At 45.4% G+C, this 11,805-nt stretch overlaps 1 protein-coding gene across 1 annotated transcript in view; it reads right to left on the reverse strand.

The window, feature by feature from the left end:
• KAT2A (lysine acetyltransferase 2A) overlaps nt 1–11,805 on the reverse strand; it is a 49,027-nt gene extending 37,222 nt beyond the window's left edge. Inside the window, exons 1-5 of the mRNA XM_061589591.1 lie at nt 11,518–11,805; nt 8,495–8,618; nt 5,452–5,597; nt 4,036–4,125; nt 1,147–1,328 (exon numbers count right to left, since the gene is read on the reverse strand). Of these exons, the coding sequence (XP_061445575.1) occupies nt 1,147–1,328; nt 4,036–4,125; nt 5,452–5,597; nt 8,495–8,618; nt 11,518–11,763 (788 nt within the window). The 5' untranslated portion in view covers nt 11,764–11,805. The remainder of the gene's footprint in view (nt 1–1,146; nt 1,329–4,035; nt 4,126–5,451; nt 5,598–8,494; nt 8,619–11,517) is intronic.

The raw sequence follows: 11,805 nt of genomic DNA on the forward strand, positions 1-11,805 counted from the left end.
ACCTGCCCTTCTTTGCCATCCTCTGCACCTTCCCCAAATCTGCTTTGGAGGCTCCATCAACCCCTTAGAGCAATCATTGGGGGTGTGCAGGGGGGAAGGAGAGGAACGGGTCCCAGGGTAGCCAATGTGGTGCCCTACAGAAGATTTGGATGTCAACTCCCATCCCCCCTGGCCGAGACTTCCAGGCTGAGATTCACAGCAGTTGGAGGCCAACAACATCTGGCGGGCTTCAGGTTGGCTATCCCTGCCCCATATAATAATTGCTTATACTTATGAGATGGTTTCTAATTTTTTCCCTTTGCTTGTTTATTCTTGGCCTGCCTGCACTCCAGGGATAGGATAGGCTACAAATTGAGATGAAATAATAAAGGGATCTGTAAGAGAGCAAAAGAGGACTGCAGACAGATATATCTGTCAATAAACAGAGTTTGTTTGCTTGTTTTAAAAAAAAGCAAACAGGCTTTTTAGAGCAACAGGGAATAAAAGGGATTGTTAGGGCCACAGCAGTGTTTCTCAACAGTGCCTTTCTTTTGGAGCTTGGGCCTCCTCCGAAATGCCCATGTCTTCAGGTGAACAGGCAGAATCCTTGTGAACAGCTGCAGGCAGGCAGTCCACCACTCACTCTCTCCCTGTGTAAGGATCTGTGGATTTCGGGGACCAATCCAGCACCAGTACTGGCAGAAAATCAGAACAGGCCATCTCAGATGCTCTCATAAAATCAGCCGGCCAGGGAGGAAGCAAGAGGGGACAGCTACGGCCAGAACCTTCCACATGCTCCCTACTTCTCTGCCGCTTTCGTGGTTATCTTAGCACAGTTTTTTTGGGGGGAGGGGGGAATGCTGCTGTGACTTCTTCCACTGATGAGTGGGAAGTGATTCTGCTTGCTGCAGGATCAGCTCCCTTCCTTGGAACTCTGCATCACCCTGGGGGAGGCTCCTTCCCTCTGCTCCCCCCCATCTGAGAAGCACAAAGTGTTTTTGCTGCGGTTACTCAGGAGAGAGGGAAATGCCCAGAGGTATTCATCTTTATCAGTATGTCACACATTCCAGGGCAAACCACTCTCGACATTGGAAACAAGGTGCTGGGGAGGAGCCCGAGTAAGCCTTGGCTTTGCCTACTTCTGTCCCATCCCTCCTGGAGGCTCACCGGGTGTAGTTGACCTTGTACGTCGCCACGTCATCATTTTGCGAGCGCTGGCGGAACTGGGATGGTGTTTCCAGCTTCCAGTAGTTTAGGCACAGAAGGAACATCTTGGAGAGCTCAAACATGGTCTGTCGCTCCTTGGGGGGCAGGTGACTAAATTTGTACTGGACAAAGTTTAAGACGCCCTGGGGGTGAGAAAAGGAGGCGGCCAGGGTGAGCTTTAGCAGCAGTTTTAGAGCAGGCATGCAAAGAGCCAAAGATCTATCCAGTCTCCAACATATTGGGTTGCCATCTATGAACCCTACCCCCAAATTATTATTATTCATGATTTATGAAGCACCCAAAATTGATCAAGCTCTGTACACCAATTTAGAACAAGCCAGTCCCTGCTGTTAGGATTGCAATTTAAAAGACACGACACAAAAGGGAAAAGGGATTAGGAGGGAAGAGGAAACCAAGCAAACACAGGCATCAATTATTCAAAGTAATTTTTATCATGACTAGCTTGAACATGAACAGTTCAGGGAGGTGAGGAGCCAAATGGCAACTGGCTTCTCATCTGAGACAAGGCAGTGAGTTCTACTGTCCCAATCTTTCTCTGCTGCAGGTGGAATGACCTGGGACAGGGGCCTATTGAACTTGCTTCTCTGTTGGAAGTTTTTCTCCCTCTTTTGCAATGCTAGAGTCCAGGGTCATCCAATGAAGCTGAACGGCAGGAGATTCAGGACAGATAAAAGCAAGTACTTTTTCACACAGTGCATAGTTAAGCTATGGAATTCACTGCCACAAGATGTGGTAATAGCATCCTACTTGGATGGCTTTAAAAGAGGACCAATTAATGGAGAATAAGGCTTTCAATGGCTACTAGTTATGATGGCTACATACTAACTCCAGTATCAGAGGCATTAGTGCTTCTGAATACCAGTTGCTGAGAAACAATTATGAGAGAGGGCTGTTGCACACATGCCCTGCTTGTGGGCTTCCCAAAAGGATCTGGTTGGCCACTGTGGGAAACTGAATGGACTAAATAGGCCTCAAGTATGATCCCGCAGGGCTCTTCTTAATGCTCCTGTCTATCACTGTGCAGCTCCTTGCTAACATTCTTAAGGGCTTCAAGAATTACACATTCTGAAAATACAGCAGGATACCTGGGGGCCTGATCTGAATTCCGCCCCTCTAGTAGAGGGAGATGCAGCCATCCTTTTCTTTTTCCCTCTCTGTGTGTCCTGTCTATGATGCCTTCTAGCTTAAATGGGAGTCCAGTAATATCAGAAGGGCCACAGTCTCCACCCCTGCTTTGGATTGCAACATGGGCATTTTTTTTCCAGTTGGAGTTTTTTCCAACTCATTATTCTGTGCAGATGGTATTATTTGCAAGTTGTGTACTCATGCCACAGAATGGTAGGTTCGGTTGTACAGACTCCATGTGTCAATTCCAGTGAACAAATCTGTGACTTAGGTCCACCATTCTGCCACCGACAGGCATCCAGTTCCAAAGTAGTGGTGAAGCTAGTATTAATCACAGGACAGGATAGCATACCATATCAATATTGCCTAAATGATATTAAGGACATTGTCCTTAACAGCTGTAATTTCCTGAAATTTAGGAGCTTTGACATGGAAATTCAGCTGTAGTCCTGTTTTTGTGCTTTCTTCTTTAACTTTTTGTAGACTAGATTGATTTGAGATTTCAGCCTGTTTTATGATATTTTGTGGTATTGATGCTGTTGTAGTTTTTATTATTATTATGTTCTGAATTGTTTTTATCATTATTTTGTTCTTGCTATGGAAGCTGCTTTGAGGTCACCTGGTGATGAAAAGCGACATACAAAGATACTAAACAAACAAACAAATAAATAAATAAATAAATGTGCTTTCACTTAGTTTCGACTTCTGGCAATGCAAATGAAGAATAAATGCTATTTTCTTCAGTGTTCCCTTAAGGTAAAGGTAAAGGTGTCCCCGCACTTGTAGTGCGAGTCGTTTCCGACTCTTAGGGTGACGTCTTGTGACGTTTACAAGGCAGACCGTATATATGGGGTGGGATTGCCAGTTCCGTCCCCGGCCTTTTTTTACCCCCCAGCATATGCTGGGTGCTCATTTTACTGACCACAGATGGATGGAAGGCTGAGTGGACCTCGACCCCTTTTACCAGAGATTCGACTTCCTCCTTTTGTTGGAATCGAACTCTGGCCATGAGCAGAGCTTCGGCTGCGTTACCGCCGCTTACCACTCTGTGCCACGGAGGATCTTCCCTTAAGGGGCACACAAATACTTTCAGCCAATAGGTCTGCATGGTACAAAACAAAGACTAAAGTGCCATCTTCTCCAACAACTCAGAAAAGTGCTCTCCTCCAATAACTCAACATAGTGCAAATCAAATACCACCACAGTCATGAAGCAGTCAAGGAAACAAACATGGGCACATAAAGAGAAGTTTTCAAATACAGGCATACCCTGCTTAACGTTGCCTCGCTATAACGTACATACTCCATTCGTCCCCATACCCAGCTTAACGTTCGCGCACTTCGCAATAATGTATACTTTATTGGCATGACGCCGCTGCCATCTACTGGTGATTGCGTGCAGTACAAGTGAAGACAATTGCTTCACTTAAAGGTTATTTTCGCTTAAAGTATACTCTCCGGTCCCATTGCATACGTTAAAGCAGGGTATGCCTGTAAATTAGTCATTGACTGACTCATTGCAAGCTGCCCATTTGCACTTGTCTTCTGCTGCTAGCTGTGTTTGCTTTCGTGTGTGTGTGTGTTGCAAGTCAATGAGAATGCAAAGCTAGGAACCTTCTCCCAGACATCTATTTCTCCAAGGCACAGAGAGCCAGACTTGGTTTTAGGTGCACCCTGGCATGTCTGTCAAGGCGCACCATCTTACCTGTTCAATGTTTGGTTTTTCAAAAGGGGGGCTTCCGAGGGAGCCCTCAACAACTGGGCGGCTCATCTGTAGGATGCATTTCCTCAGAAGCTGCAGAGAGAAAAGCATTATTCCAACCTCAAAAATGCAAACACACACACTACTTCCTTGTGCTTGTTTTACTAGGTCCATCTGAGACTTTCCAAGATTTGCAGAATTACATCCAGGATCTGTTCAGAATGGCTTCCACTGAAGCTGTGCAACATGCCGATATTGACCTGAACCCAACATTCAGAATTGTTAAGGTTCCTTAAGCCAGGGCTCATAATCAAAACCTATGCTGTCAAGGGGCTCTTAGCTCAGGAGCAGAGCATCTGCTTTGCATGTAGGAGGACACATGTTCACCCCTGCATTTCCAGACAGGCTGGGAAAGACAGGAGAGCCGCTGCTGATCAACATAGACCAGGGCTAAGGAACCTGCAGACCTCCAGATGTTGTTGGACTCCAACTCCCATCAGCCCCAGCCAGCATGCCCAATGGTCAGGGATGATGGGAGCTGCAGTCCAACGACATCTGGAGAACCACCCTCAGCCCTGGTGTAGGCAATGCTGAACTAAAGGAGACTCAGCATGTCAGCTTCTTACGTTCCACCCACCCTCGCTGCTGCTCTCCAGATATCTCTGGGTTAGTATTTCAGAACCAGCTATTGCCTGGATTAAGCAGACAAGGAAAGAGGGGAATTACAGTGAAAAAGGACGGAGCAAAGAGCAGCAAGAAAAAAGAAAGCAGAGGAGTTGAAGACATACAATCCTGAGCAAATGGAACATGGTATCAGACACAAAGCTCATGCAAACCTGTTTGCAAGTCCACACCCTCTGAAATAAAGCCATGCTGACTTGCAGAATTACATGGAGATATATCGCAAGGGTTGCTGTTGGTCTCGTTTCTACAGTCTCTGGATTCCGGAACAGAACACTTGGGTTATTCCATTGCATCCGCTCCCCTTCCCTGACTCTTTTCTTGTGTGCGTGTGTGGCTTTACTTCCCTGCCTTTTCATCACTTCATATTTTCTTGCTGGAGATGGAAGCATTGGGGCAAACTTTGGAATGAACCACCCTTTGAAAGCTGTTTTTTACTGCTTTTATCAACAATCAATTATTACAGCGACGTAATCAGAACAAATTACAACAGTCCACCAAAATCTGCAAATGTCTTATTAACAATATTGCTTAGACGATCTTGAGCATCTTCTTGTAGTCAGCAGTTTCTGCTCCCCCAAAACAAACAAACAATAGTGCTGATGAGAAATGTCTGCTTAGAAGATCTTGAGCACATCCTTGTTGTCAGCAGAGTTTCTGTTGCCAAAAAACAAACACCCCCCCAAAAAACCCATTATGTACTGCAATGAGCTCTCCCTTTTCCCCATTTGGGCTCACCTTAAACAGGTAGAAATAAACTTGCTTGGTGTCTGTGTCCTCTTCCTTGTGCACCGACATGAAGAGGTTCTCCACATCCACCACCATCCCCAGAAGCCGATTGATCTCTTCCTCAGAGACATTCTCCAGGTGAGACACATGGTCAGCTATGGGCAGGTGAGAGAAGCTGGGTCATGCTTTGAAGCCAAATGGGACAGGACACAACTGAGACTCATCATCCATCCATTTCCCCGCCTTGGCAGTCCAGAGACACTATGTATCTAGCAACTGGTGTGGCTATCTGTGTTACACAGGTTTGCTGTGTGCAAGAGCTTGGGCAACAGGGAAGGGGGACATGCAGCACTCGACATTGCTGGACTACAAAACCTTTTTGTCTCTCCCCCCCCCAATTCCGTTTTTTCTTCATGTGTCATGTCTTTTTAGATCAGGAGTGGAGAACCTTTTCCACCTGAGGGCCACATGCCCTTGTGGACAACATTCTGGGGGCCGCATGCCATTGGTAGGCGTAACCAGAAAGGCAAATGAGAGCTGAGCAATGGATGCAACTCTTACCTTTGTACAGTAGACCAAAGGCCCCCCTCCCCCTCCCCCCTCTCTCACACTCACTCACTCACACACATACACACATCTCCAGTCTCGATCCAGGCAAGCAAGAGCCATGCTTGCAGTTCAAGGACACATCCCAGGAAACCAAAGGACCCAAGGAGAGTATGGAGCAGGGCTGATGAGGGGTGTGGCCTGGGGAGAGAGGGCATGACCCAGGGAAGAGTCCCAAGAGCCAGACAGAGATGCCTGGAGGGCCACATTTGGCTCTTGGGACTGAGGTTCCCGACCCCTGTGTAAACTGAGAGCAGGGCACGGACCATTTGTCAGCTGCTATGAGAGCCTTTTTTTGGCCAAAGGGCAGGATACAAATGCCATAAACAGAGAACCAATAAACACAAACAAGAGGAGCACCCATTGGCTACCTCTGTGGTACAGTATAGTGGACAGGGACAGAGTGCTGAAATAGGACTGGTGGGGGAGCCAGTTCAGCCAGAAAACTCACTGGGTGACTTTGGGCCAGTCTCTGTCTCTCAGTCTAAACCTACTTCATAGGGTTGTTGAGAAGATAAAATGGAAGGGGGAAGCCACATACACTCGCCTGAGTTTGCTGGGACAAAAATGAAATAAATAGCTAAAAACAAAAAAAAGCAAACACCATCTGATATCCAACATGGAATTTGGCAGCCGGAGAACCGGAACTTACTTTCTTTATAGCTTTTTACAACCAGTAATATTACCTGCCCCTGGCTTCCCCGTTACATTTTTTCTCCTGGTAGTTAGTGCCTGGCGGCAGCATTTACATTTCCCACAATTCCCCTAAAGCAGCATTACTCTGGGGCATTGTGGGAAATTGAAAGGGCTGCTTCCCTGCACCAGTTAGAGGAGCACCACCACAGCTGGCTGAGCCAGCTGGTGTAGCAGGGGGCTCACGAGCCTGAAGGCCCCCTCAAGTTTGGAGGTTTGGGGAAGGCCATAGCTCAGTGATAGAGCATCTGCATTACATGCGGAATCCCTAGCATTTCCAGGTAGGGCTGGGAGGGAATCCTGCCTGAAATACTGGAGAGCTGCTGCCAGTCAGTGTAGACAGTACCTAGCTAGATGGGCCAATGGTCTCGCTCAGTATATGGCAGCTTCGTAGGAGCCAGCCATGAGTGAAATGTTTGGCATGGTGCGGGCAGTGCCAAATCAAGACTTCAAAAGTTTGGGACTGAGGTTCAGCACACACCCATCATATAATTCCCTACCAGTCCCCAGAGTGAGTGGTTTGTATTCAACTAAGTCCTACTCAGAGTAGACCCACTGAAAATTAATAAACCTGAGTTAGTCATGTCTATTACTTTCAATGGATCTCCTCTGAGTAGGACTAGCACTGAATGCCACCTACTATTTTGCCTAAGTATTCCCCTTCTTATGTAGCTATGCTTTATGGTGCCATACCTAGTGCTAAGTGAACCCACACCAAGCTTCAATGTAAGATGAGATTTTTTAAAATTACTTACTACATTCATATCTGCCTTTCCTCAGGCAGCTCAAGATGGCATACCATTTTATCCTCAGAATGACCTTGTGAGGTAGATTGGACTGACAGATGGTGACTGGCCCAAGGTCACATCTCATGAGCATCAGCTAAGTTGAGATCTGAATCCAAGTCTCTCTGGTCCTAGTCCAACACTCTAACCCAGCCTTTCCCAACCAGTGTGCCTCCAGATGTTGTTGGACCACAATTCCCATCTTTCCTGACCATTGGCAATGCTGGCTGAGGCTGATGGGAGTTGCGGTCCAACAACATCTGGAGGCACACTGGTTGGGAAAGGCTGCTAACCACTACACCACACTGGCTCCAGCAAGTGGAAACCTCCAGAAAATATCTCGTGCCACAGACAATATGATGACAAACTGCTGGCTAAACTTGAGAGGTTGCCCCTAATTTCAATACAAAAACAACATAGAAACAATAAATGGCATCATAAAAACGATCAAACTGCACTGGAAGTTCAACAGGGAGGACGCTGTCCGACCTCCCTTACAGCTGAGGTCAGACAGGCTCCCTCTTTGTTGAACGTCTGGCACCTACTGAAGACTTTAAAAAAAAATTCCAACAGGAATTTTAACTGAATTTTGATTTTACAGTTTTAATAACTGATTTTAATTTTCAGTTTGCTCAGTTACTTGGACACTAGTTAGAGACGACTGTAATTAAGCAGTATATAAATTGTCAAAATAAGTAATGAAATAGGAACAGGCAAAAACAGAAATTCAAAAGCAACAGAATCCAACCTTATTGGTCAGGGAAAACATGTCTTCACAAGACATTTGAAGCAATTGATAGATGGTTCTTCATGTATGGCCGAGGGAAAAGGCATTGCATAGTGCAGTGTTACTTTTGCTTGATTAAGAGCCCCTCTCTACCAACGTCAACCCTCAAGTGCCTTCCCTGAATGTGTGTGTGGGGAGGGCAAGACCAGCCTGCAAGAAAAAAGATGCCTCCCAGAGTTACCTAGTGTGTGCCCACAACTACGGCAGGGCTCGCTGAGGTTGGTGACCGTCTGCTGCAGATCCATACGGGGGGCTGTGGGAGGGTTTGGGTTCTTCCAGCCATTGCATTTGCAAGAGTCATTAGCCTGGAGGAGTGGGCAGAAAAAGAGAGTGTGAGACATTGCACTGTTTAGTGTGTAGAAAAACTGAGCCAAGGCTCCCCTCAAGGAGCATGACACCTAACATGTGACACATAAAAAGTCACTTTAACAAAAGGAGAGGCTTGATGAATTTTCCCTCTCAAACATGTTCAAGGCAAAAATGAAGAACATGCTTTCAAGGGATGCAAAAAGTACTGGGGGTGGAGTGGGGAACAAGCCTTTCACTTTTTTTGCAGTTTTTCCTGCCTTTTTGCAGTCATTGCACTTCTGATCTGCTTCTGCAGCATTTTTTAAAAAACAAACTTTTAACAGAACTGCTTTTTTCCCTTCACTATATGATCCCATCCAATCAGAAATTATGTGGTGACCATAACAACATCATGGAGCTAATCAGATTTAGCTACTTGATGACATCATTGAGAGCAAAGAAAGCTGCATGGGTATCTTTGAGAAGCATACAGCTCCAGTTGTGCCAGAATGTGCTTTGCAGAGTGCACTGAAGCACACACTCCACTAAGAGCAATGCAACACAACACAGACAGACAGCATTCATACTTGAATGGGCATCCAAGCTGGCATGCCCTGTTTCAATGTGTGGAACTGCCAAAGCACAGAGCAGGGTTGACCCAGGTGCCAAGGCAATGGAAATGCACTCCCTCCCTCTTCCTGTGACCATTTCGACTCCCCATGAAATCACCATCACCAAAAGAAATAGGGGTGTGTGTGGATTTCTAGGGGTGCAAAATGTTCATGCAACTTAGCTTTTCCCGATTGGCTCAGCTGTACCTTAAAACATTCCATGTAGCAGCTGATACTGAATGCGCAGCATGATCCCATACATATCCGTACATGTACCATCACCATGCTACTGCAAATGTCTGCAAAAAGCTTGCAGTGATATGGTAGGAATTCCTAGATCCACCTGGTGAGCTATTAAACATTAATATGTTAACATGCAGCACATGGGAGAGATTTAAAGCAGCTTTGTAAAATAAATCTCTCAAGTTATTTGGCTATATAGCCAGTCTCCAGGCACACGCCTATGTCAAAACAACAGAGTCTTCTGGCTCCTTAAGCTAATGCATGTAATAATAATATTAAATTTGCTAGTCTTTAAAGTATCCAGTAATAAATGTATTATTGTTATTATTATTAACAATGATGTTTATTAATAAATATATTTATTAATTCATTTTCCAGAATCAAACTCAAGCCAACTTACAAAGGAATCTCAAAGCCAGATACAAAATAAGGGTCAAACACAATACAAAAATATCAACACAATATACCAGGCAGAACTCAAAAAACGATACAAGTAGTAAATAAATCACAAAACAGTATACAAGTCAAAATACAAGTTGAATACAGTACAACACAGTAACATACAACTGGGAGTCATCTTACGGGCAAAGTCAGTAATTTAATAAACTCAGTAGTGTAGATAGAAATAGTTAGACAAAGGGACCATCCTCATGGATACTCTCCTTATTCTTTTTATCTGGACTTCAAAACCTACATCCGTCTTCCTTTATAGGTTTCAAGAGACTTATTTGATTTCAAACTCTCACAAGAATTTCCTTTCCCCATTAAGGTGCCACAAGACTCATTATTGTTTATGCTGCAATGGACCGACTACCTTTCTAGGGGAAAAAATCCCTATTTTAATCATTTGTAACCTAACAGGAAGAAAAGAAAACCTAACTTTTGCAGTTTCCTTTCCTGGTCACATGGAAGTGACTAACTTACCACAGCACAGGCCATCATAAGAGTGACTACAAGCCTGGCTTATAAGTGCCTGTGTGGTGCAAACTGGCCCTGTGACAGGTGTGCATGTATATGACTATTTGAAACCCATGAAGCAGACACCACACATCAAGCTATCTTCCTCTTCCCCTTTTCAGGAAGGTGCACTAGAGACAAGGAGCGCCAAAAAAAGGGGCAGCAGGAATCCTTGGACAAGGCACAAGTACTGGAAGTGGCAAACTGAGGGGAAAAAAGCCAGGTTCCATTTTGTCGTTTACAAATGCCAAGCGTCAGATAGTTATACTTTGTTTGATTTATCTACACATTTAGTTCAATCCATCCTGAAGGCAAATAAGACATAGTTTAGAAATCAAAATATGAAACCAGGCATAATGTGCTCTAATTATTTCACTCACTTACCTTCACTTCTTGTAGGAATGGATTTCATAATTAGCATTAAAATGTCTGACAAATGGCATGCCTCCTGCCTTCATGCTCCTCTTTTAGTAGGGACAGATATAAAGACTGTATTCAATTAAGTCCTACCCAGAGTAGACCAATGACAGCAATGGACCATCATGTCCATTAACTTCAGTGGGTATGCTCCGAGCACAACTAGTGTTGAATACCACCGTAAGTCTTTAGAGGCATTACGTATTTAGAGGCATTACGTATTTTAATTTAAGTTTTTTAAAAGAGGAGTTAGCTCAAGAAAAGAGCACATGTGGAAGATTCCACGTTCAATTTCTGACATAACTTGTCAATGGATTTCACGTAGGCATTAATCAGATAGGCAGGTTGCAAAAGACTCTGCCTCAAACCAGGAGAGCCACTGCCAGATCACAGTACTGTAGGTAGACAGTACCGGCCATATGGTTTGTAATGAGGCTTTTTACATCCAAAACATTTTATAACCAACTGTTGCCATTTACCCATAGAATTCCGGGATATAGGTGATTAAAAACATAAACAAACATCCTGAACAAACAAATACTACTGCCCAAACCTGGCAGTGAAGTGCCATGCAGTATGGCTTCCAGGTTTACAACATCGTTTTTTGTCCAGAAAAGGATGCAGCGATGGCAGGACCACGCACTTGAAAGGATTCCCACACTCTTTTGACCACTTTAGGCCCCCGTACCTTGCAGGCTGAAAATACCCCAAGCTTTTCCAGCTTTTTTGCCCGCGGGAAGCTCCGCGCATGCGCCTTTCGCTGGCTCGCTCGCTGTTGCTGGCTTAATCCCGGGCGGACCGGATCGCTGCTGCTCCCTCCAGTTCCACCTCCCCCTGCTACCGGCGTAGCTGTTACTGCAGACACGGCGGCGACGGAGGGAGCGCTAGCCTGTGGGGTCCGTGCAGCCTGCGACGAGACCTCCTGCTCCGCCATGATGCTTGGGACCCCTCCGAGACGGCGTGGGCGCACGGACGC

Source organism: Rhineura floridana, chromosome 11 (genome assembly GCF_030035675.1).
Source record: "Rhineura floridana isolate rRhiFlo1 chromosome 11, rRhiFlo1.hap2, whole genome shotgun sequence".
Lineage (NCBI taxonomy): Eukaryota > Metazoa > Chordata > Lepidosauria > Squamata > Rhineuridae > Rhineura > Rhineura floridana.